General features: G+C 44.9%; 1 protein-coding gene across 1 annotated transcript in view; it reads left to right on the top strand.

The window, feature by feature from the left end:
• PTH2R (parathyroid hormone 2 receptor) overlaps positions 1-27,432 on the top strand; it is a 1,143,807-nt gene that overhangs the window by 467,448 nt on the left and 648,927 nt on the right. The window contains exon 4 of the mRNA XM_078683683.1: positions 3,675-3,796. Within this exon, the coding sequence (XP_078539809.1) occupies positions 3,675-3,796 (122 nt within the window). The remainder of the gene's footprint in view (positions 1-3,674; positions 3,797-27,432) is intronic.

The following is a 27,432-nucleotide window of genomic DNA, read 5'->3' as shown; positions in this document are numbered from 1 at the left end:
ACAGTTCTAGAGTCAGAAATAGCTAACAGACCTCCGCTATCTAAAACTATTGTAGGAGGTGATTTTAATTGCACCTTTGAACCCCTAAGTAGGGAAGATTTCCTGGGGATAGAGGAGGAAGACTCTAGATGGTTTATACCGGCCCTGACGCTAGAACCAATTAAAAAATGGTCCCCGAGGGCATTTCAGATCAATGCCCTGACCCTGGAACACAATCTTAGAGCGCTAAATGGAAGGACAAGCTCTGATCCAGACGGGACAAACACCTTTAATAGGCTTATTGGCCCATCAAGAATAGACTATATCTTACTGGACATTGACTTGTGGCGAGATCCAATTGATATGGAGGTAATACCATCCCAGGGTAGTGACCAAAACCCCTTGTGCATGAAGTTAAGTTGGGGCCCAAAAAATGAAACAAGAATCAAAGCCCCCCTAATGCAAACCAAGGAAGTTGTTCCCTTTAATTCCAACCGTAGACTAAATGGGAAAGGGTGCAACCCCAGGACGGGAATCTGAGCAAGATTAGTGAGCACTTAGTAGAAATGATTGCTGACCTAGAGCAACTTGCAGTTGAACCTGTAAGTTTACAGGGCCTTTCTTTCCCACTAGTGTACAAAAGCGCAATAGAGAAAGTGGGCCAATATTTCACCATACAGGGTAGTAGTGGCAGACAGAACCACGTTCAGGTAAAATCAAGTAATCCCTGGTGCTCGGCTCATTTTAGGGATAAAAGGAAGGCGCAAACTGCAGCTTTGCTTAAGCTTATGCCAGGTCCTTAGTGCTAGCTAAACGGGAATGGGAAGAACAACATTGGCAGGGTCTTAAATCCGCTTCTCAGATGAAGAACTCTTCCCTATTCTGGGATTTAATCAACAAAGCCAGGAGGGGGGGCACAGAGCCCATCTCGAATCATATAACGGAACAACAGTGGCACTCACATTTTTATGAGTTATACGGTGGATCAGACGGACCATGCTCTCTACCATTAGTACTTGATAGTGTTGGTAGAGTATCCATGGTTGCCGAAGAACCCTTCTCCGTTAATGAGGTAAAAACGGCCAAGGCGGCAGGGCCCGATGGGCTCCCCGGGGATCTCCTTCTAAATGACCCTGCAACATGGGCAAACCTCATTTCCCTAATAATGAACCTGATTTCAAGGGGCCACCCAGTCCCGGATTCTTGGAAAGGGGCTGAGGTGGTAACAGTGTTTAAAAAGGGGGGGAGAGATGACCCTGCCAACTACAGACCAATCAGTCTGATAGATGTGATTCAGAAAGTGGTTGGCAGGGTCATTATCTCCAGGGTAGGGCCCTGGATAGAAGAGGAGAACATCCTTTTCCCTTTCTCAGCGGGATTTAGACAGAAGGTGGGAACGATGGACCAGGTCTTCTGATTTTTTGCTATTTATTGGAAGACCGTGACCATCGGGAAGGGTAGCCTGTATTTGGCGTTTATAGATCTTAAAACAGCTTTTGATCTAGTGCCACGCTCCAGGTTATGGAACGTACTACAAACAATGGGGCTCCCTGTCACCCTCCTTGAATTCATTATGAAACTATGCAAGAATAAGATGGCGATCTCAGGGTCAGTTGACAGAGAGGGTGGCTGTGAGTAGGGGAGTCCGTCAGGGATGTGTGATGGCGCCGACTCTGTTCTCCCTCTTTGTGAATGGGGTGGTGGACCATTTGAGGGAGGACCCAGCCGACGCCCCATCCCTGGCGGGGGAAAAAACACCTACCCTGCTCTTTGCGGACGACACCCTCCTGATTTCTAAAACCCCCTCTGGCCTTCAAAAGCTGTTGGACCGCTTCAGCTCATTTTGTGAGGATAGAGGTCTCACTATTAATACCTCTAAGACAAAGCTTATGGCATTCTCCCCTTCTAAGAGATTTAAGAATAATGTCTCCCTTAATGGCACCCCACTGGAGTTGGTAGATTCATTCGACTATTTGGGGGTAAGGGTCAATAGTCGGATGAATTGGAGGGACCATTTAGCCAAAATGCTTTTAAATCATAAGCGTGTATCTGGAGCAATCCTGCGGGAGCAGCGAGAGTCAATAAGCAAACCTGTAGCTCCGGCCCTTTCTGTGTATGAGGGTCAAGCTCTGCCCTCGGCACTTTATGGATCAGAGTTGTGGGGGTACGAGAATACTACTGACCTAGTGAGATCGGAAAATACGTTTTTCCGTGAACTGGTGTCACTCCCCACCTCCACTCCGTTAAAAGCATTACGACAAGATATGGGTAGGCGGTTATTAAGGGACATAGCTTGTCTGCGCCCACTACTTTACTGGGTTCAATTAAGGAGGACCCCAGAACTCTCAAACTACGCTGCTGTCTTGGATGAATTACTCACACTCAATTTGAGTAACAAGATCAAGTGGTTGAATAATCTCAGACAGCTGGTCTTATAATTAGGATTGTATGAAGTATGGGCCAGCCAAGCACCTCCCCCTAAGCAAGTAATGAAGAAATTATACTGGGATTGGGTATTAGAGGAGAACCTATGTAGAGGGAAAGGGGGTACCCTTTCAGAGGGGTTCTTAGAGTTTTAACCTGGAAGGAAACTTGAACCGTTTCTCGATGTGATACAAAAAGCCCTGGATACATTACTCTATTTAAAATTAAGATTTGGAACCCTCCCAGTGAATGAATTTACGGAAGGGTGGAACAATTTAAGCTCGCCAGCCAAATCTTGCCCTGGGTGTGCTGCCCCTAAAGAGTCCGTGGCTCATCTCCTCTTTGCATGTCCAGCATATAGGGGTGCAAGAAAGAGATGGCTAAAGCCAATATGTAAGGAGCTGGGCCTTAGGTGCCACAGGATGGCCCTGCGGGTATTTATTACTGATACTTCCTCCCTAGTCTTGATCTGTGGAGTAGCAACGTTTTTGGGTGGTGCATGGCAGACTCGCATGCGCAGGATAAAGTTCAAGCCCCAATAGACGACTCTTTTTTGGGACTTTGGTACGTTGTTTTTATTTAACTACATATTTGTATTTTTATTGTATAAATTATTCTTTTAAAAAAAATGTGTGTACATTTTTGAATTTTTAATATGTAGCTGAATGTACGTATGGATTGGTGGTCTTTCTGGTACTGTAATGAATGTCCACTTTTATGATAAAAATGTTATCGAATAAAGTAATACTACTACTACTACATGTCCTACCGTATACTAGAGGCTTACAGGTCAGTTGCCATGCCAATTGTAATTAACCGTGATTACCATGTACCTTTTAAACAGAGCACTTGCTCTGGGTCTTATTAGCAGATCCCAGGGCACAATCATAAGTCAAACAATGGGGGTGATCAGGGCAAAAAGGATGACTCTCTCACAATGTACAAAATATATCTGGGGTACTTGAGTTGTGCCTGATGTCAAGGAAATGATAACAGGGTTAGTTACATATGAAGTGGCCTTTGAGAACTAATTGACATGGTCGTCCTTTTCCATTTTTGAATTACAATATATGGAAAACCCATTTTGCATATTTATTGAAAACGTCAATAATTCTCTTTCAGATTCATAAGTGACAGGCTAGGCTTACAAATGTGCATGTTGTGCATTTAGATGCTCTCTCAGATAAGTGCTTCTCATGCAGTGCTCAAGGAAATGAACTAAATGTTTTTTTTTAATCTCTTGATTATTGTACTTCGTTATCTCTTTCCAGGAGTGGCTTTTCGAAGATGCAATCTGAATGGCACCTGGGACCATGTACACATCTTAAACCGGACATTTGCAAACTACTCGGATTGTATTCGCTTCTTGAAAGCGGAAACCAACAATGGAAAAGTACATATTATTTGTTTTTATGTATTGCTACTTATCTGTTGGAAGAGTTAGAATGATAGAGATATTTGCTAAAAAATAGCAAAGAAAGTGTTTATGCTTGCTGCCAGGATCTTTAGAGATCCAATGTTATGATTAGTCAGGGCAGTAATGGAATGGTTAAAAAAACAATCAAGTGGAATTATTTAAAAGGGCGGTGGGTTACCTCACACTGACAAACCGAATGTACTCAAGAAATGTAGAACTCCAGACAAGAAAGTTGAAAAGTGTTGGCTTCAAATATTACCAGTGGCAAAGGCATAGGTCTCGCGATTTTGCAAGTGAAATTCATTCTTCATAGCTTGGTAAATTTGGCTATGGTTATGTGGATTGGAGGGTCTGTCAGTAAAAGAATGAGTAAATGTTTGGAGTTATGCATGGATAGGTGAATGCATGAGTGACTGAATATATGGTTGAGTAATTGTTGAGTGAACTCATTAAAAAATGAACAAATGAGAGCAAGGATGGATAGTTGAATCGGTGATTGAGTGTTGGGATGACCGCAGATGAGCACATCAGAATCACATGCTGAAAAGTCTTATGGCAGCAGTGATACTGTTTGAAAATAACAAATGCTAATGTTATGCCAGCGTAAGCATTACACTGGGCTAGACACCACTGTGTCGAGAATGCCCAACATCTATACATAAGGACCACCATTATGGCAGTGCAGGCCTTACACAGTAGTGGTTACCACCATGTGAAGAACACACATAATACTGCAAGAACTACCACCATTATTTAAGCTCACATTTTCTCCATCAATCAGTAATAATTGGTGCATGTTAGCAAAAATTTGAAAAATCATCCACATACAGATATCCAAAAAATCTTCAGGACAAACAACTATTACTGTTTTAAATAAAGGGCAAGTGATAGAGAGCCTTTATTAGGCAGAGGAGAATGTGTGACTGTAAGGTATAGTAAGCATAGCTCTTTGGTGGTCAGTTTACAATGATATACATCACAGCCGTCCATGGAAACCATGGATTTCCCTTTGGTGAATATGAACATGGTCAGTCACCTACAGCTGTGTCCAGACGTTAAAACTGTTCATTCGTTTGAAAAAAAACAACACAGTTTTCACTTTAGAAAATGTACTTGTTAATGCACAGAAGTGTCATGCTACAGATAGCACTTTCCATGATTTAGCTTGCAGTGAACAGCGCCTTGAAAAACGATCCTGTGTTAACTGTGTTTGCTAAATAATCTATGGCAATCAATTCAGAGAAATTATCACTGAAAGTACATATCTAGGCTTCCTATGACTCTCTCCCATAGGCTATGCATCTTCTACAACCTGACACTGTAGGTTGTTAGTATGCCTGTGTCATTTTAAAAAACTGTTATAGTATGCGCACAACGTGACATTCTCTCCTCCCCAAATTCCGTCACCTTACTTCCTGCTACGCACAAGAACTCTCAGAAATCAGGGTATGTTGTCCAGGGCGTAGCCTTTTATTGACATCAAACCAAGTAATTTACCACAGATCATTACCAAAGAAAAATATCCTTCTTGGATATCTAAGAACTATTCACAGCATCATATTTTAGCCGCATCAACTTGTCAATGGCAGTAAGAGAATTAGGCACTACATTACACCTTCATTTTACACTAGAACAACTTGGCCGTACGTTTGAATCTTACACTTTTAACTTGGCCGTACACTAGAACTTGGCTGTACATTTAAACTTGGCCATCTCGGACTAACCCTCTAGTCGGTTAGTCCAGTAGAGTCCAGGACTTCCGCAAGGTCAGTCCCTCTTCCCCACCGACCCACTGCACACTGACCCACTGCACACGTGGACTACACCCCCTCGTGGGGTCCATCGAATGGCTGCGATTCCATTGTTGTGCATCCGTATTTGTTGTTAACTGTCAGCACTCCGCCACAGGGTGAGAAGCTCCCTGCCGTACTCCCCCTCCCCCCGAACGCTGACCGTGCTCCACAACACCTGCCTGTTTTAGTTTTAAAGAACAATGTCAAATTGCTGACTAGATGAGCAGAGCCAATTGTGCCTATTGTTGGACTTGCTAAAATCATTTTGAACAAGTTGTTAATTGTTCCGCTTGGACTGGAGCCCCCCCAGCCCATACCGCAACACATGTCCATATCGACCACCATCAGTGGATAACATACTGCTGGAGACCTCCGCTGTGTGCAGTGTGCCAGCATGCCCCGCTTTGCAACAGCCTTTTCCCGGGTTCCACCTGAGGCGTACCTGTCCGTTTCTGCAGGAAGTTTGCTGAACAATGAGTCTGACAGCTGCACCAACCACGGGCACTGGGTACCGCATCGGCCCACTGGGGAGTTCCCAATTGGCGTCAGAGAAAGCCCGTACCGTGCACTAAGTTATTACATGGACCGGCACTTATGTTTGAATAGTGGGCATCGGAGCAGAAGAAAAGTGGGCACCTGCCTTTACTGTTTCTTAAAGGAAGAACTGCCATCGGGATACCTGATCACAGGAGACTCCTAGTAATAAACTATGAGGATCCCCTCCCCATACCGTTATTGTTGGCCACTTTATGAAGAGTGCTATCTAGCTACAAAGCTTTGATAACAATGCGTGCTAAGTAACTAACTGTCACCTCCCAGGTGCTCATTGTTTAAGGTGTTATTACCACTCCGTTTCGAGTATTGTGGGCCGCATATTACAAGATAATACCCATTGGTTTAGAGAAAGCTAAATCCCATCTTGGCCGCAAGCCCCACAGAACCCCCGCTGATGAGGGGCTGCCATGGTTTCCTGTAAAGGTTAAAGGGTGACACTGTATAATAACCCCCTCCACCATAGTCCTGGCGCTGAGCATTTGGAATATCTGAAGTTACTATCATCCCTTGTAGAAGCACTGTGCAGCGCTCCTGGGGGTGTACTCTGCTTGTATTCGTAGCTGTTAGACAAGATTTCAATTGCCCCAAAGCTGATGGCTGCTGAGTGATAGTGCACTACAACATATTCCGTGTTCCGTAATACATTTGATATAACAGTGAAATTGGTAGTAGACGTTTTATTAACCCCACCTACGCAGGCTTGTGAGACCAGGAAATCACGCCAAGAGACACAACGAAAGTAAGAAAATAGAGGAAGAACGTCAAAATGCAAAAGAGGCCCCTTTAGGGTTGCATCGATAGCCAACAAATTATTTCACCTGCTGGAAATCAGTCAGCACTGCTGTTAACGTTGAAGCACCAAGTCATGATACTGACCATCATTAGAGCTGGTGTGTTAAACCCTAGCCTGAGCCAACTGTCCTAAATGTCCACAAGCAGCAAAACAAGATAACATGCCCCTCTTGCCTGGATAAACATTGTTGTAGCCTTTATTAAAACCTGTGTGTTTAACTAGCGCATGCCACAAGTTTAATCAGCGCATGCCGCAAGATAATGAGAAATGCCGGGACTCGTAAAAGAACTGTTTGCTCCTTAATTCCTCATTAAAAGCCGCTGTTCACTTATAGCCAACTTGTTAACCTCACCTCTGGAACCTGTACTGCTCGCTACTAAGGGCCCCCTCCCCCGGGCGCGGGGTTCGCCTGTTCATTCCCTCTGTTCACCTTCCCTGTCTTTGCCCAGAGGCTGTTTTATGTTACAATCATCTGCCCCTTTCTCAAATAATACTTGCTATTTCTTCAGCAAAATTGCCTATTTTTATCATTTGCGACAAGAGTGCAGAAACTGCTTACTAGTTGGAAGGTATATAGAGTTGTGTGAAATTGAGAATTTTTGGACGAATTTTCCAATATTAAATGGAAGCCTATAGCTTAGCTGTGCTTCATTGGAAAAATATTGACCTGCAGTGTCACCTGTTTGGGAAATTGCCTTGTGGCTGTGTCTGATTGAGCAAAGTGGTGCTTTTGTTGTGACTGTATTGCATTGGACTCGATTTATCTATTTCAGTGATGTAGAAGATAAGGCGACATATGCTTTCTAATAAATATGCTTAGTTGAAAAGCCACCCGGAAGGACAGAGGCATTTAATGGATACAGGCAGTGATGGCAGGCTATCTCTGAAGTCACCCTTGGTGATTCATGCGAGGACCCCACTGGTATTTGATACTGGCAGTAAGGATACATGCTCAGCAAAGCCAACCCAAGAAGGACAGGTGAGTTTCACTCGGTCATGCATTGGTTACAGGAAGCCAGCTTCAATGCACTAGGCAAGGGCAGCAGCTGAGTGACCTAATGGCACGCAATGGAAACTCAGAATGGATGATGAGCAATCAGGAGAGTCCTTCCATGGTCAACATGGAGTTCAGCCAACAGCCAGAACAAATGATTATATTGAGTTTCCTTTCAGGAGTGAGAGAGAGTTACACCATCAGGCACAGAGCGCTGAAGGGCGGGCATGGGCAAATTTCTTTAAAGACTACAGCAGAGGAGCCCACAGTTAAGCGCGGTTTCAGGTAGCCAGGGTAAGCCAAGGTTTCTTGCAATAGCTACCGTCAGACATCCAACAACCTCACAAATAGTTGTCACCTTAAGAAATCCACATGTAAGCATACTTTGCAGTCCTTGTGTTGTACCATTGAACTTGCAGGACTAGCACATCTGCCAGCCTGCACCAAAACAGCCCAGAACAGGAAACAAGTCTGCAAACATGGATAGAGCTGGCACCCTAAGTCCACATATCCTATGTCCTACCCCAATCTATATTGATGCCTTTCAAAATGCTCCCCACTCTTACAGAACTATAGCAGTCTTGTGTCGCGCAAGCCAAAGTGTAGGCTACAAGAGGCACAGTGTAAAGGAGCTTAATGTATCATGCTAATGTGGAACTAAACGTGCAGCACGAGACACCCACTGGAGATGCAGATCATTTCTAAACAGTTCAGCGGGTTGGGTATGTGCTGCTGAATTCGTATGCATACTCCAGGCTACAGGTTTGCATGTTAAATACCAGAATGTATTGTGCGGTAAACAAAATTGCTTAACAGTCAGGCTACTCAAGGGTTTTCTAACACGGCTGCTACAGATCTTCGTTCAGCCAACAGATCCTCTCTAAACCTAGATAGTGTAATATATTCTTGCGAGATCGATGAAAAGACCGTAATTAGGTTGGAGAACAATTGCATCCACTGGACGTGTGAGTTTATTGTATAAGACCTAAATTACATCAAAAAGGCCATGTGTGAACCTCAATTTACCGGCTTTTGGCTAGAATCGATGCAAGTGGAATAGGAGAATGGCAGACATGTAACACTGCGTGCGTCTGGCTTTAAAGAGCACCAAACTGGTTTACAATTTAAATGGATCTGTAGTGCAGAGTTAAAACCAGGAATGCGGTCATACTCATAGAAATGTATGGTGCCTAGACTTTGGGTGAGACAAATATGTAACATGTAGTTACGCCCACAAAATTCGTGAATTTTGCATTATGTGAAATGTTCAAAACTGAGTGAATTTTAAGGGAATTACATTTCCCTTAACGCGAAATCATCAGCTCAAACTAGTTCATTTGCCTTTGTTTTGCCTGAATTAGGACCACGTGGTGTGGCTGTAGATTAAATGTTTCCAAAAAAAAAGTAAAATGGATTTTGTGCCTTTTTTGCGTAATTTGCATAGAATTCCACAAATTACGCACAGGCCAATGTTAGACGGAAACTAGATATTGACAGGTTTTTTGCACCGGACATGTAGCGCAACACAAAATGTAGTTCACCTGTTGGTGGGCGCCAGCATCTTTATTCTTTCACAAAGGTGTGAAAGGAGGCAGGTGTACTTATAAAAAGGGTAGCCACGCACGCAGTGGAGCTGCGGCGTATTTCCTTGTATGCACACAGCTGTGATGTCATGTTCTGAAACAAGACCTTGTCTGAACGCAGTCACAGCAAACATGCTGTCATTACAAAGTAGCAAAGCTTCGATTTCACTTTGTGATACCAGTCTGTGTGAGTATTGCCCCTTCTCCTACAATTAGGAAGCAAGCAATATTATGCTGCAATGACAGAAAGGAAAGGACGATGACCGTAGGAGTACTCAGTAAGCTAATGTCCAATGATAGCGCTGTGAGCAGACAAGATTGGAGAAGGCTTACAGAGCTTGAATAAAAAAACTCTGCCACTGAATATTTGCTAAGGGCTATCTCAAGACAGCCTTAGCTGCACAGATTGTTACATCTGGAGGCATTCTAATGCTCTATTGTTCCCTCATAAACAGTGCCCACAAATTAATGACAGAAATTGACGCCCAGCCTCTGTTTAAGATCCAGTGCTCCAAATCTCTTGTGATGGCATATGTTGCCAAAGTTTCGACATGGGTTTAATTTAAATAGAAGATTTATGCTGCAGCAGAAAATGAAGTAAGACTTCCATTGCATAGAACTGAAGAGGTGCGTGTGCTCTGGTTGACACAAATCAGGATGCCATCAAGGAAGACTGAATTAAGGTATGTAAGCTGGACAGGATGTGCATTGCAGCACATGTTTCTTTACCTCATTGTGAGATGAGTCAAGTTGAAGGAAGAGATAAAGTGTAAGAAATCAATTTATTGGCTGAGGGGTAACTACAATCCTTGTCAGAGTGAACCAAAAACGTCGGTAAATTAACCTGTGCTGAACTCTCTAGTAGCTTACCACAAATTAGTCAGGCTTAACTTAGAGTCAAAGTATCAAGTATTTATGACATACACAAACAGTAATAAAGTTACAGCACCACACAAAAAAGCCCCAAACCAATGTCGAAAGGTAGAGTACATTTTAAATAATAGAATGAGACCAAAACGACAAAACTCCAATCAAGATTTCCCAAAACATGCTGTTTGAAATTTTTAGGTAGACATATGTTCTAAAAGTAAACTCTGCCACTTGCAGTCATTTGGCAGTGCTAGACTGGGGGAAGTCACATGTTCAGGATGACCACTATTGAACACGGTTCAGATTCGTCATGTGTCAATTACTTCCAAATACAACAGTGAAGACAAATATCATCTCATTGTGTTATTTATTTTTTCAATTAACATTTCTTTTTTTCATTGATCATTTTTATCAAAAGTTATTTCTTTTATACCACAGTATTTCATCAGATTAATATTAAAAATACATCCATGAAATGACAATTCATAATCACTTAGAATACAAAATCAATTATAGCAAATAACAAAACAAATGTATTCAGCAAAATACCCCTGGAATGCAAATAACACATACAATCATACATCAGTCATCCTATTGCAACCAATCTCACATCCACTACATTCACTCAATATCTGTACACAGTAGAATCTTATAGGACAAAAGGTGGAGCCTCTGTCACTGTATAAACTCAGAGTAAAACACGAGACTCCGCGCTAGGTCGACGCGCGTTTCGGTGGGTTTGAAGTTTTAAGAACTACCTTCTTCAGGACCGGTCCAGATATACTCTCTCACTTCCCAGGGGGCAATTTACCAAGAAGAAGATTAATTTCCACCAATTATCATAATGTTGGTTGGCATAAAAATGTTGTATCACATCATATCCACAAACCACGAAGGTATGGCACAGCAGCCAAGTTAATAATGACGGTATATTTTCTCTAATAATGGTTCCTATTCAAAATTCGGATCGCGTGTAGATTCAGGCATAATTTTCATTACTGCATGAAGCTCAGTCGAAATTCAGAGCCTTAGGACAAAGTCTGTTTCAATGTCGTGTCGGCCGCCCTAATGACACACAGAAAAATCAACGTTGAACTGTTTTCTGTGTGTCATTTGGGAGGCCGACAAGACATTGAAACGGACTTTGTTTCAACTTCAAACCCACCAAAACGCGCGTCGACCTAGCGCGGAGTCTCGTGTTTTACACTGAGTTTATACAGTGACAGAGGCTCCACCTTTTTTCCTATAAGATTCTACTGTGTACAGAGATTGAGTGAATGTAGTGGATGTGAGATTGGTTGCAATAGGATGACTGATGTATGATTGCATGTATTATTTGCACTCCAGGGGTATTTTGCTGTATACATTTGTTTTGTTATTTACTATAATTGATTTTGTATTCTAAATGATTATGAATTGTCATTTCATGGATGTATTTTCAATATTAATCTGATGAAATACTGTGGTATAAAATAAATAATTTTTGATAAAAATGATCAATGAAAAAAAGAAATGTTAATTGAAAAAATAAATAACACAATGAGATGATATTTGTCTTCACTGTTTGTTAGAACCGGGGTCTCTAGTTGGCAGGGGTATGCACCCTAGTCCAAGTAGGGACCACCGCTTCCGACCAGGTAGCTTGGCGCAGAGCAGCAAAGGCGTAACTTCAGAGGCAATGTGTAAAGTATTTGTGCAACACGCAGCAGCAGTGACGCAATAAGAACACTCATAAAAGGACACCACACCTGTTGTTTATAAAAATAAGAATCTCTTTATCTAAGAATCATGCAGGATCCAAAAGCAGGTAACTCTAGCTCCAGGCCAGATCAATAATACAATAAGTCCAGTTTCCAAACAAGATCCACAATCAGGCAAATCCAGTGACGTGTAAAGAGATTAAGGTTGTCCTCATTTATAAATTGCACAGTGTTCAAGACTAATAAGACTCTCCAGGTAGAATTTCCCAGGTATCAGTCAAATGTCTTGGGGACAGCTGTCCCTCAGGTGTAAAACATTAGGGCCAGAACAAGTCCCCCAGCACAGGCGGTGATGTGCCCAGTTCGCGGGGTAAAGACTGCCAGTCCCTTCCACCTTGATTGTCTCGGTGGACGGATGTGTTGGACTATGGGGGGCAAAAGTATGCACAGTTAAAGGGGCCCGATACAGGCGTGTCACCAGGAGCGGGGCGCACAGTCACCAGATTGTCCCATTCGTTCGCTTGCAGAAGGGCACAATCAATCCCCTTATCGGTTTGCCCAGTCCCCGGCTCACAGAGAGGTAGTTACTGGTCAGCCGCTACCGGCGGTACTTTTAAAATGCCCCCAAAGTCAGTCACATTCGCCTGAGAGACTCACCGGGACGGCGGGGATCCGCTTGCAAGGAGATCCTCTCGGCCGATGCTCCCTGTTGCTGGACAACTGCTCGGCTGGAGCCAATCCGTGCGCGGCTCTCCTGGTGACGCTGCAGACTCTGGGCGGCTGGGACCAATCACAGCGCGGCCCTCTGATGACGCTGAGGGAATCCCTGAGAGCCGGTGCCAATCCCAGCCCAGCACGGCGGTGACGTCAGCGGCCTCAGCGGCGGTGGTCCCGGGGTCTGTTTCAAAGGCAGCCAGCGGGAAGAAGCAGGCAACAGCTTCCCGAGGCTCACGGAGGATGCAGAAGTGATTCTGGTGCACCTTCCCTCGGGCCCACGGTGGTGAAGTGGGGGCCAATCTTTAAGGCACGTTTCCCAACAGTCCCAGCGCCTTCTCTTCACCGCGCTCGGGTTAGGGCGCACAGCGCTTCTTGACGGCAGTGCTTCTCAGTGCAGTCCTGTCCCGGGCGGCAGCGGTGATTTCCCACAGCGCTCCTTCTGGCATAGAGCTCCACAGTGCCTTCGGGTCCCAAGGTGGACTTAGCCCCATGCACCCCGCGCAGTAACGTTGTCAATCCTCAAGTCCTTCTTTGGCCAAGCAGGCCTTTAAGGGAGGCGCAGTTCCAGTCGGTCAGTGATGCAGAAGCAGTCCTGGAGGCAACGTGGTTGCCTCAGTGCCACAGGGGTAGTTTTAACAGCTCTGTAATCCCGATGAGGCAGTACAAAAGCGCAGGGGCAGTTTGAAGGATGTTGGAGTCCCCAAAGAAAAAGGCTGGTTTCATGTATGTTGTGGAGACACTCTGGAGGTGTTTCTTCAGTCTCCTCTTGCAGGGCAGGATCAACAGGCAGTGAGACAGCTCAGTAGATGGGGCAGCAGTTCCTTGGAGCAGTCAGCCTCCTTCAGTCTGGCAATCCTTCCTGGCGCAGCAGTCCTTACTCCAGCAGGGATTCTTCTTAGTCCAGGGTGTAACAAGAATGTAAGGCCAGGACCCTCCCTTATATATCTTTTTAGTCTAGGGGCTAGAAAGTGGTGGAAGTCTCTGGAAGGGTCTGGGGGCCAGGGGCTTCTGGAAGAGTCCAGGAAGTTCTGGTATGTTCCCTGCCTTCCCTGACCTAGCTGTCACAGTGACGAGAGACAGGCCGTTAAGGCTACAGTGGGCAGCCCATCACAGCTCATCCCAGGGAAGAAGGTGTGAATCACCACTCCCACCTCCCAACCCAGGCAGGCTATCAGTATGCAGAGGGGAGGGGGGAGTCTGCAGCCTAATCTAAGTGTAGGCAGAAAAAGGTCCCCATTATAAAAGTGGGATCCCTAGCGAAGGAATGCCCAAACCCTATATTTCATTGGAAAGGGTTACCCGCCCCGAGTCCAAAAAGACCAAACATGATAGACTTATTAGGTACCTGTCAGAAGTTAGTCCATAAGGGGAGGTTCCCAATGTTAGCCTATGAAGGATTAAGCCTTACTGCGTTAGCAGTGGCTTGTGGCAGATATGCCAGCCTCACAAGGTTTTAGGGGAGAGCACCTGCACCTCAGCACTGTTTAGCAGTGGTGAGGCGCCCAGAGTCCTAAGTCCAACATAATATAGGATAAAAATGGGAGGCAAATAGGGCAAACATGTAGGGGAGACCACCCTAAGGCTGACAGGTCTAACACTGTTGTATTTGGAAGTAATTGACACATGAAGAATCTGAATAGTGTTCTCTAGTAAAGTATAACGGTCAATGAGGGAAAACTATATTGTGTTGTGTTTAATTTTCCCCTCCTTTCCCTGACCATTGAATAGTACATGAGGGGGTCCCATTTTTCTGCTTTCACTATTGAACACGGGCCGGATAAAAGGACCAGGTTAGCCCTGCTAAAAAAGTTACCTTCTCACAGAGTCCAGAACTTCAGGATTTCTCTTTTTCTTCTAAAGGAGTTTACTCTGATGCCATCCAAGGGACTAGGACCTGGGAGGTTTAGTGACTCACTCTAGCAGTTGCCAGCAGGGCTGGGGTCAGTGCATTTCTAGGTGCAGGCAGGTCCAGTAGCAGCAAGTCAGATGATCACCTACTAGGAGGCCTCTGGAGCTTGTTGTGCCGCTTTAGCTCAGAACAGGAGGTCATCCAAATGACCATTGGTCAGTCAGGTAGCCTGGAATGAAGGGAGCAGGTGCAGTCTTTCTTCACAGAGAGCACAGCAAGCCTCAAGTAGTGGGGCAGTCCTCTGGGGAACAAGACAGGTCTCATGCAGCAGGGACTTCCTGTGGGAAGAAAGACAACCCACAAGCAGCATGTAAGTCCTCTGCTAGCAGCAGAGCAGTCCTCTGGGGAACAAGGCAGGTCTTAAGCAGCAGAGCAGTCTTCAAGGGAACAAGGCATGCCTCAGGCAGCAGGACAGTCCTCTGGAGAACAAGGCAGTTCTTCTTCGATAATATCTGCAGGTCCAGGAGTGTACTGAAGAGTGGCTCAGGAGGTTCAATGTTTATACCTGGTGCCATCCTTTTATGTGAATTTTCTAGACTACCATCACATCTGGCCCTCTTCTTCTACCTCCTCCTCCTCTAAGTCTAACTTCTCACCCTCAGGGCTTTACTCTTCTTGCCTCACTGGTGTAGCTAGCATTCTTCCAAATCTCCTCAAGGGTTGTGAGGGCTATCTGGAGTACCACTTTGGTGGCTTTTCTCCCCACATTTTGCCCACTCTCATTGGAAAGCCTCTGCAGCTCCAACCAGCTGAGGCTGTCAGCATTGCTCAGTTCCTAGTTCATTGTAGCACAAAGGATGTGAGGTAAACATAAATTTGGAAAAAGGAAAAAAATTGTCTAATCAAATCCTAAGGAGAGTTTCAAAAGAGGTAAACTCTGATGTTAGATTTTTTATACAGGATTTTAGTGCTATGCAAATCACTGACTGGTGTTGCACAAATACTAGTTCTAGATCCCACAGCTACCAACAATGTAAGAAATCAATTATTGGTTAGGGTTGGAAACCATACTCCAGCAGCAACCACAATTCTTGTCAGGGTGAACCTCAAAAGTTCTTATATTATGCTATGCCTAACCTTCTTGAAGCTTGGCACGAAGCAGTCAGGATCCACTTAGAGGCAAAGTGTAAAGTTTTATATTGTTACACAAACACCAATAAAGTTAAAATATTACACAAGAAAAATGTTAAACCAATTTATAAAGATACAGTAGATTTTGTTAAATGAAAAGACCCTACAATTTTCAATATGCAATCAGTAGAACCAAAGATGTGAGTTTTTAAAGTTCGGAGACAAACCCGGGTCAAAGTCACAAGTTCAGGCTGACCGTGGTGGGAGATGCACCTTTGTGTCCTTGGTGTTGAGATGGAGGTCCTGCATCAGTCTGTGGTATGCTGCATCAGTTCTGATGAAGCCACCAATCAGGAGCTGCAAGGTGTTGTGAAGCAAAGTCCTGCATCCGGTTGCATCACGCTGAGTCTGTTCCAAGGAAGCCACTGAAGAACCGGGTTATTTAAGACCCGGTGGCGTCAGGGGACACGTCCAAAGTCTCCGAGTTCACCTGTCTTCTAAACACAGAGACGCCAAATCTTCTTGGTGACGTCAAAGATCGAATTTTTTGGCTGCAACCAGAAACAGAGGTCCACGAAGTACAATGGCTGTATATTCGTAGGAGACTGCTCAATTTTTACAAAGCAGGCCATCCTTTTTATGCCAAAAATCACATTCCAGACAAATACCTTACATTTACAAACTGACCAATCATCTGCCCCTTTCTCAAATAATACTTGCTATTTCTTCAGCAAAATTGCCTATTTTTATCATTTGCGACAAGAGTGCAGAAACTGCTTACTAGTTGGAAGTTATCTAGAGTTGTGTGAAATTGAGAATTTTTGGACGAATTTTCCAATATTCAATGGAAGCCTATAGCTTAGCTGTGCTTCATTGGAAAAATATTGACCTGCAGTGTCACCTGTTTGGGAAATTGCCTTGTGGCTGTGTCTGATTGAGCAAAGTGGTGCTTTTGTTGTGACTGTATTGCATTGGACTCGATTTATCTATTTCAGTGATGTAGAAGATAAGGCGACATATGCTTTCTAATAAATATGCTTAGTTGAAAAGCCACCCGGAAGGACAGAGGCATTTAATGGATACAGGCAGTGATGGCAGGCTATCTCTGAAGTCACCTTTGGTGATTCATGCGAGGACCCCACTGGTATTTGATACTGGCAGTAAGGATACATGCTCAGCAAAGCCAACCCAAGAAGGACAGGTGAGTTTATCCAGATCAGAGGTATCGCATGACGGTAAAACCCACTTTTCAGTTGCCCAGCCCACGATCGATCATTGGTGAAACCCAACATTCTTTATCAGACAGGTCGATCGAACCCATCGTAAAAACGGGCACCTGTTCATCGTAAACAGGTCATAAAGAAAGGAGCAGAGACAGGTGTGTGTGTAAGATAAGACATAGTTGTGTGCCATAAAGTGTTTGTGATCTCCTGTGCCTTGATCCTCAATCTCGATCAGCTACTGGGAAAGGAACTGGCCTAACAAGTTTGGCTTCAGGCAAGAGGGTCAGTTTGCTCGGGTCATTCAGAAGTCAACTAAAGTGTACGTGTGCTAAAGACTCGTTCGGCCGTAGTCATCGGCCTATGTGAGGGCAAACACAAAATGGCTGCCGTAAACAAAATGGAACCCGAGGGTTCAGAACGAATCCCTAAATACGTAGTGAATCCATCGGCGTAACGTGATGAAAACACTCATGCTTGCCGTACTAACTGGTTACGGTTTGGAAATATCAAATTCGTAGCGAAACCATGACTTTTATGAAACGGGTTCAGGATTCACGGAACCTCAGCCCCTCCTTTTGCCCTTACATAGGCAATAACCTACACTCACATCAATCTGAGTCCAGGTCTATACTCATCAGATCATTAAGATGTTGCTGAAGCATGATCCTATTACTTAGTACCTCTCTTGGGACAGGGCTCCTTGTACACGTAGTAGCACAGAGACCACATATGGCAGGAGCGCACTGCACACAGAGACAGAACAGGAAAAGAATCGTTAAAGCTATCCCAATGATCATCAGAATCTTCCATCCCCAAGTGGATATCAGTTCCCAGAACCATCCCATCAACGACCAATCTCCTTTATCCACGTGTATAGATTCGGAGATCTTATGTAACTTGGAAATGGCCTGGTATACTGTCGGAGCATTGTCTGGAATGAAAACGCAGCAGCTCGATTGGATCAATTTACATACCCCTCCTCTATCTGCAAGTATGACATCTAACGCAACTCTGTTCTGAAGAGTCATAAGGCGATCCGATTGGAGCTCAGCAGTCAAGTTACTAAGGGCACCGGCAGTTTCAACTACTGTGGACTCAACCACTCTCGTCAATTGCCGTATGTTTCTGCTGTTAACCATCGGTCCCCAAAACGGCAGAAAACCCTTCAAGAAATCTCCTAATTCTTGACCTGCAGTATCTTCCTTACTGAAGACACCTCTGACAACTCTCATCGTGTGGTAATCAGCCGCAGCTGTGTAGGTGGGAGGCAACAGGTACGAGACAAAACATGTGCCAGAGAAATCTGGGGGCAACCATGTGTACGCTCTATCGTAACAGACAAAATAGATACCCTTAGCTGCTAGAAACGTTGGGGAAGTCTGGGACGTAAAAACATACGTCTCCGTGCAGATACTCTTCCCTAACTGAGCTCTTGGATTCTTGCCATTACCTTGCAGACAAAGATGACCCTGATGGGGTACGATCCAAATCGGAGAGGATCTTTTCGCTCGCTGGTTCTCACTCAGACTAACTCCATATCCAGTTACGTTCCATCCAATATACGCTAGTGTCTCATCTCCCGGGATTGTCTCATAGGAGCTAACTCCTCAAATCATATCGACTATACCCTTAACTAGAGCACTATTCTTTGGATTGTCCTTAACAGAACGTAGGGGGTAGACTTCACGAGCATAGATAAACATCGTTCTGTATGCCCACACATATCCATTGTAGCTGAATGGCAGGCCAGGTAAGGAATACCTTTATCAGTAGTATGAGGCATAAGGCCACACACCCAACAGTTAGTCGTGTTCACTACTAGTTGGTGTTGATGCAGAAGCTGAACAAAGGAGTTATTAACGAATTCCAATCTTCTAATGGATTCATGTTCAGGCAGAGGATGGAAAGAATGCGAAGGGACAGTAGAAGAAGGTATGGGCTGTGTAGTGGGTGCAAACGTCACTTGAAAAGAGAATATAATATATCCCGTTAAAAACATCATCAAGCTAAGTAACATAAAAAGACATAATATTAACCCCTTCCATGCTCATGACAAGGTCAGCTCGTCATGAGGCACACTGGAGCTGTGCTAATGACGAGCTGACCTTGTCATGAACAATGGGAATTGAAAAATATCAGCACCCAGCGGGAATTGCCTTAGCACCAATGTGGTTAAAAAACACTTTCTACTCATAATTCGAAAAATTTTGCTCTTAAAAGTTATTTCGTCAGCAGGTCTCTCCATCTTGAAAAACTCCATCCTCTAACCGCGCTGTTCGCGGCTGTTGGGTGTTCCGTGCTAAGGAATGCGCCTGTCAGTCCAGGGAACCCCCTTGGACCAACCAGAACCGTCGACCTAACGTCTTCGGCTTGCACTCCAAAGACTTGACACCGCGACCTTACAGCTGAACCCGGATGGCGGTTCGAAAAACAAAAATCGGCCAAAACAGTTTCTCAGATGGGAGATCTGAATTTCAAAAGTAGCAAAATGGAAAATGTATTTTTTTGTTTGTCCCATGACTCTTGGTCGCAAATTATATCTGCCTTTATCAGGCAATGTCTGATCGCGGAACAAGAGTTCAGGCTCAGTAGTGTCCAATCGAAGTGACGGTGGCACAGCTTCTTGTAGAATATCGTCCCTTTCTCGCTCAGAACTTGTCCCAACTAAACGTGCATCGCTAAAAGGCAGAAAACGAGGCACAGTGTCAGTTTCTGAATCAGGAATACCCTCCTGGACCCACCGGTCGTACGGCAGAGGCAAAGGAACCCTCTTATATTGTACGCCGTGGATCCAGTTCTTCTTTCCTTGTACTCGCACTGCAGATCTCGTTGATAAGAGTACCAAGTAGGGACCAATCCTGCGAGGCTGATCGTTCTTTGTCCGCTGAAAGTTCTTGATCAGAATCCAGGTACCAGGATCTATGGCATGTCCTGGATCTTCAGAAGCCTGAGGCAATGTATCATGAACCTGTTGGTGTAACACACGCAATTTAGCCGTCAAATCATACAAATAGTCAAGCAATACAGGGTGTTCAATCTCGCTGAATTTTGTTGGCCTCGGCACTCCCCATATGTTTGCCGGGCGACCAAAAATTATTTCATAGGGACTAAGTCCCACTCGAGAATGTACAGTCATTCTAGTTGACAGACGTGCTAATGGCAACGCATCAGGCCATTTAAGACCAGAGCTCGCCTGTATCTTGGCAAGTTTTAACTTAAGAGTGCCATTATAGCACTCTACTAGTCCAGCTGATTGTGGGTGATTTGCAGCGTGGAACTTTTGCCCGATTCCTAACCCTTCTCACACTCTCTTCATCACTTGACCCACAAATTCACTCCCATTATCACTCCACACCATTCTCGGCAAACCATACCTAGGGAAAAACTCCTTAATAAGGGCTTTAGCTGTGGAGAAGGCAGTGTTATCTTTTAGGTGATATGCTTCTACCCATCTCGAAAAGGCACAGACAACTACGAGTACGTATTTCAGGTTGTTGCACCTCTCCATGTAAATGAAATCAAGCTGCAAAACCTCTAACAGATACGTTGGAGGCGCAAAGTGACCAGCTGGGGTTGGAGTTCCCTTACCAGGATTGTACTTCAAGCAAACCATACAATTCTTGACCACATTCTCTGCACACTTGAGAATTCCAGCATTTTGCCATACCGGAGCCAACAATTTACAAATCCCTTTCACACTGATATGAGCCATTCCATGCGCCATCGTAACCACTGCAGGCACGTACGCATCAGGTAACAACTATCGCTGATGCTCTGACAACTCAATCCAACAACCATTCGCATCCAATTTACCCGTACTCTCTCTCCATGCACTCAACTCTTTCTCTGTAGCTTCAGCTTGAATAGACTTCACGCTTTCTATCGTATCCTCACACATTCCAACATCACCAATCCATCTTGCAGGGCCTGAGACATACATTGGACTCATCACATCCCTCGCCACTTCCTTCGCCACTTCATCTGCAAATGCGTTACCGTGACCAACGTCATCGGTAACCTTCTTGTGTGCACTGCATTTCACAATCGCAACTTGCAACGGCAAGGTGAGTGACTCAAGAAGCTCGCTCACCAACTGACCATTCTGAATCTTCGTTCCATGAGACGTGAGGAACCCACGTTCCTTCCACAAGCGTCCAAAACTATGAGCCACACCAAACGCATACTGGCTGTCGGTATATATGGTCACTCTCTTTCCTTTCGATAACACACACGCTCTCGTAAGTGCAATCAACTCTGCTGCTTGAGCTGAATTATGTGGGATATGTGCAGCTTCAACAATCGTATGCAAAGTCGTAACAGCATATGCCGCAGTCGTATCACCATTTGGAAGCTTGAAACATGAACCATCCACCCATAAGGTACCATCACACTTCACAAGAGGAGAGTCCCTAAGATCTACTCTCCCTTTCGTTTCCTCTTCTGTCCTGAGAAAGCAATCATGCTGTTCAGAAGCGTCTGTCTCCACTGAAATCGGCAATAACGTAGCTGGATTTAACGTATTGCATCTTTTTATGTGTACATGACTCGCTAAAAGGGTCTGCTCATAACCTGACAATCGAGCACTAGTTAAGTGCTGTGTCTTAGTCCTGTTTAACAAGGTATCCACTGCATGTGGAACCATCACAATCAGCGCATTATTCATCACCAAACCAGCAGACTGTCGAATAGAAACAGCTGCTGCCGCTGTGGCTCTCAAACAACTCGGCAACGCTTTAGCTACCGGATCCAAGGTCGACGAGAAATACGCACACGGACGCTGCTTGTCCACAAAAGATTGTGTCAACACTGACAACGCACATCCCTCTCTCTCGTGGACATAAAGTGTAAAGGTCTTACTGTAGTCGGGGGTACCCAACACAGGAGCCGAACACAATGCATCGCGCAATTCTGAAAAACTTTTCTGACAATCGTCAGACCACGGGAGGGGACTCGGTGTACCTTTACAAGTCAATGCCACCAGCGGTTTGGCTAGTAGAGAAAAATTCGGTATCCATTGTCTGCAATATGACGTGATACCCAAGAAAGCGCGCACTTCTCTCTGTGTAATTGGCACACTCATTTTTGCAATCGCTTGAATTCGTTCTGGGGTCAGTCTTTTTCCCTCCTTCAATAAGAGATGACCTAAGTAGGTCACTTCTTGTCGACAATATTGTAACTTTGAAAGAGACACTTTGTGATGGAAGTCAGACAAATGACGCAATAACGACAAGGTAGCTTCCTTACAAATCTCCTCAGTATCGGCAGCTACTAACAAATCGTCGACGTACTGAAGAAGAGCAGCACCATCAGGTAAAACAATCATATCAAGCTGTGTTTTCAAAGCCTGACTATATATTGACGGACTCTCACAATAGCCTTGAGGAGCGCGTTTGAACCGGAAACTTCGACCTCCTAAAGAGAAACCAAAGATATCCCTACTCTCCTCGGCAATCGGGATGCTGAAGAAAGCATTATTCAAATCAATCACCGAGAACCAAGTGGCTGAAGCTGGAATCATGGTCAATAAGGCAGTGATATCTGGAACAACAGGAAATTGCGGAACTACTATCTTGTTAACCTCTCTAAGATCGATCACAAACCTGTAAACGGGTGGCTGAGAAGAGTCAGTGCGTTTCAAGACAGGCAAAACAGGACTATTGCTCACATTACCTCTTGTTTCCTCAATCACATCTTTTTCAATCAAATCATGGATAATCGCTAGCAACGCTCTTTCACCATCACTAGAGATCCTATACTGAGGAATACGTGGCATTTTAACGTTCGCTTTCAGAGTCACAACATATGGCGGTATCTCCAAAAGACCCACGTCATTAGGACCAGTAGCCCAAACAGTATCAGGAAGAGAAGACAATTCTGTCGGAAGTTGATCCCTCAACAAACACATCGGAGAGACCACTTTCTTACCTAATGTAAGTTGTACTCCCGAAGGAGAACAATACAACGTCGCATACAATCTTTTCAACAGATCCAGTCCCAACTAGTTCTCACCACAACCTGTCGTCAGAATAAGAGGTGCTTCGAATTCACAAGGTCCAACAGAAAGAGACAAAGGACTAGAAATCAGGTTTCTAACTGGGGCGCCAGAAAAACCTACTGAAACATTTGTTAAGCCAGACAAAGGTGCGCCAGGGAGTCTAGAGTGCATAATAGAACTCTTCGCAGCACCAGTATCCAACAGAAAAGGCTCTGACACACCTGATGTAATCACTTTAACATAAGGTCCACTCTGATCTACTGGAACTGAAACCACTCCCTCTCTTTGTCCATGGCTGTCCTAGCAATCATTACCATCCATATTCTCACCTTTGACATAGTAGTCGTCAGCATAGTACTGAGTCGTTCTACCATTATTCTGTTGATCAAAACAATTCATTGAATTTTGCGGAGGAAGGGAACGCGTGTTCTGGGGGAACCCTCCACATCCCCTACCTCTAGAAGCTTGCGGAACACCTCGACCTCTTGCGCCAGAAACACCATTCATACGTTGTAACAAAACAGGGCAACTATGTTTAAAATGACCCTCTTCTTTGCAATATGCACATTGATTAGGGCCTACAGGAAAACGCGGTTGAGAAGGCTCGAACCTTTGCGAGTTTCTCTGAAACTGCTGAGGTTGCTGATAATCGCGTTGGTTATTACGAGGCGGGTACGCTTGCTGTAAAAGAACCTTCGTCTTCAAATCCTTAGTCTTCTTGTCTGCTCTATCCTTCTCATCCTTATCCCTATTTTCGTAATATTGTGCAGTAGCCAATATCTGTGCTGATGAGGAAACAGCCCAAGAACTCTCTGAATCCTTTAACTTGGTACATAACTCAGGAAGTAAATTATGCACAAACTTATCAACAAACAACCGTTGACCACCCTCGGTAATCATGTCTTGACCACTGTGGTCGATAAAGGTTTCTTCAACCTAGTGAAGAAGTCAGATACAGTTTCATCCTTCTTCTGCTTGCACGCAGACAATTTGTCCCAATTCACTCGCATAGCGGGCATTAAAGTCTTCATGTAGGTAACGATCTTACCAGGAAGGTCTGCAACTAAAGGTTCAGGTTTAGCACCACCAACTTGTAGCGCATCTGCAGCACCAATATTAGCCCATGTATCACCTAACTCTTGCGCATGATCAGTATGACGAATCAATCCCCATAGGGGTTGTGGGACCACATTTCCAAACAACATGTCTATATCAGCTAGATTCATCACACAGGAGTCTGCGGTCTGTGACAATTCCTTATAATACCCTGCAGGATTTTTACGGGGGTCAGGCAAAGTCTGCTTAAGAGCCAAAACTTCAGCACGTTTCCACGGAACATGTACCCAAACACGCTGAAAATGAGCCGGTGCAGCTACAATACCAAGACCTACATCAGCCTGAACTGCTTCCTTCCATACCGGAGGAACCTCACTCATTGGATATTGCCGCACCTTTCTCCTAACAGAGGGATCAGGCTCAAACAACGACCGAGAAGGAGACTCGCTCCTGAACGAAAGCAATGTCGCTACCGCTCTGTCGACGTCAGGACCCACAATCGTGCCTTTCGCAAATTCGGACTGTACATGGAACAACTCAGACGGGGTATGTTCCAGATCACCATTTGCCCATTCTTCACAAAGGAACACACACATTTTGTCAAAAACGTATCTCTGTTTTGGTGCTTCCCACTGGTGGAAGACGTCCATAACAGACTCTAAATCATATCTTGCAGAATCAGTAACCCATTTACGCGCCAAATGATCTAACACTGTCCTTTCCAAAGGACGAGGTATTTGGCTACGCAATTGCTTACGCTCTGAAACGGGGGTCGCGCTTAATGACCCAAAGAAAGGAGACAAAAAACCAGTATCCGTCATTCTCTGACGAACAGAAGGGGAAATTGAGAGGACAGGAGACAAAGCGGACTGAGAGACAGTTAATGTAGGAGCAGAAAAGGGTAGCGAGAACAGGAGGAAAAGTCGTAGGATTTAAAGACGGAGCAGGTAGCAAAGTCGGCGGCCCTTGAGAAGGCTGCACCAGAGGAGTAGGAGCCAACTGAAGAGGAGCTGGCGGCTGCGCAATAGCAAGAGGCAAAACAACCGGAGGTTTGCCTAACTAAAGGTTGCGGAGGTGCTGTAGCATTCTGCGCATAAGGGGGTGGCGAAGTCAACAAATGTGACATTAAAGGATCTTTCACAAGGTCTTTCATCACATCTTGCTGAAGGGGCGGCAAAGCTGGATAGCATTTATCTATTGCCATTTTACGTTGCCTATGCAACTGCTCACTCACTTGTTCTTCTTCATTATCTTTAAACTGTATAGCAGCTTGCATTATCGATATACCCTTTTCTCTTTTATTCTTCTTCGCTAATTAAATTTTTTTCTGTTTGGCTTCCTTTCGCCATAGGCGGAAAGAGTCAAACATCGCCGGCCCGGCTTTCTTCCTAAAAAGTCTAACTTCTAGATTATCTAAGATTTCCGTGTCAAAACTACCATATTGGGGCCATTTGAGGACACCGTCCTTCCTTGTGTCCCTCATCCACACTTCATTATACGTGATGGGGCCCACGCCATGTTTCACATAGTGCTCATAGGTTGGAGTTCCAATCTGAGTAACCGGACACGAGTCCTCCAATCGGGAATCCCTATTACGACCACAACAAAATATTCTTCCAAGTCTGCTAAGACCAGGCATCTTCGCTCTCTAGTCTAGCTTCAAACTTCAAGGGAGTATCGAATACGATAATCTCGTGAATGCACGAGTCCCTCGGCTTTGGAGCTTCTAAGTCCCAAATCAAAGAACCCAAATAAAAAATCCCAAGGGATACCCAAAACTAAGGACTGGGAGACGCTCCACTCATACTTAACTGAAATATCGATGATGTCGCCAGAAGATCCGTCTATTGTCTCGCTCTACGAATCATCAAAGGCTCCAAGACAGGGCGACAGTCAGGGCAGCAGTCCTTCGTAGCCATCGGAAAGCAGGGAACCTCGCAGCAAAGAGTTTCGGACCACGACGACATACAGGGGTCGATGAAGTGGTTGGCCTTCCTCCAGAATTTTCACACGAAGCTCCTCACAATCTTCAGGCTTGGACCGGTACCGCTGAAGTCGCCCTACATTGGGCGCCAAATGAAGAACCGGGTTATTTAAGACCCGGTGGCGTCAGGGGACATGCCCAAAGTCTCCGAGTTCACCTGTCTTCTAAACACGGAGAAAGGGAGTCTTCTTGGTGACGTCAAAGATCGAATTTATTGGCTGCAACCAGAAACAGAGGTCCACGAAGTACAATGGCTGTATATTCGTAGGAGACTGCTCAATTTTTACAAAGCAAGCCATCCTTTTTATGCCAAAAATCACATTCCAGACAAATACCTTACATTTACAAACTGTCCAATCACATGTATCCAGATCAGAGGTATCGCATGATGGTAAAACCCACTTTTCAGTTGCCCAGCCCACGATCGATCATAGGTGAAACCCAACATTCTTCATCAGACAGGTCGATCGAACCCATCGTAAAAACGGGCACCTCCTCATCGTAAACAGGTCATAAAGAAAGGAGCAGAGACAGATGTGTGTGTAAGATAAGACATAGTTGTGTGCCATAAAGTGTTTGTGATCTCCTGTGCCTTGATCCTCAATCTCGATCAGCTACTGGGAAAGGCACTGGCCTAACAAGTTTGACTTCAGGCAAGAGGGTCAGTTTGCTCAGGTCATTCAGAAGTCAGCTAAAGTGTACGTGTGCTAAAGACTCGTTCGGCCGTAGTCATCGGCCTATGTGAAGGCAACCACAAAATGGCTGCCGTAAACAAAATGGAACCCGAGGGTTCAGAACGAATCCCTTAATACGTAGTGAATCCATCGGTGTAACGTGACGAAAACACTCATGCTTGCCGTACAAACTGGTTACGGTTTGCTAATATCACATTCGCAGCGAAACCATGACCTTTATGAAATGGGTTCAGGATTCACGGAACCTCACCACCAGTCAGGAGCTGCAAGGTGCTGTGATGCAATGTCCTGCTTCGGGTTGCATTGCACTGTGTAAGTTCTGATGAAACCATCAGTTGCATCAGGAGGAGTACATTTTGACTCCTGCCAAGGTTCCAGGCTCTGGGTCGTATTTCTTCGGGTTCAGGACTTGGCTGGGCAGATGCAGGGCAGGTTTATGGAGCTTGTTGTGTTCCTGAGGCCAGCCAGTTAGCTGTTGAACTCACTCTGGTGGTCCTCTGTTCAAGGAATAGATCCAGCCTTCCTTCTTCAGGCAAAGGGCTGTCTTTCTACAGAAGGGCAGCAAAGCTAACCATCTTTGGATTCTTCCATAGATCCAGAAGGGATCAGATGTGGGATCTGAGAGTGCCACCTTTTATCCTCAGTTCCAGCCTGTGGGGTGTAATGCCTCCTTT

The sequence above is a fragment of the Lissotriton helveticus genome, chromosome 3_1 (genome assembly GCF_964261635.1).
Source record: "Lissotriton helveticus chromosome 3_1, aLisHel1.1, whole genome shotgun sequence".
NCBI lineage: Eukaryota > Metazoa > Chordata > Amphibia > Caudata > Salamandridae > Lissotriton > Lissotriton helveticus.
The sequence above is the reverse complement of the archived record's forward strand: the minus strand, read 5'-3'. Positions and strand labels throughout refer to the sequence as shown.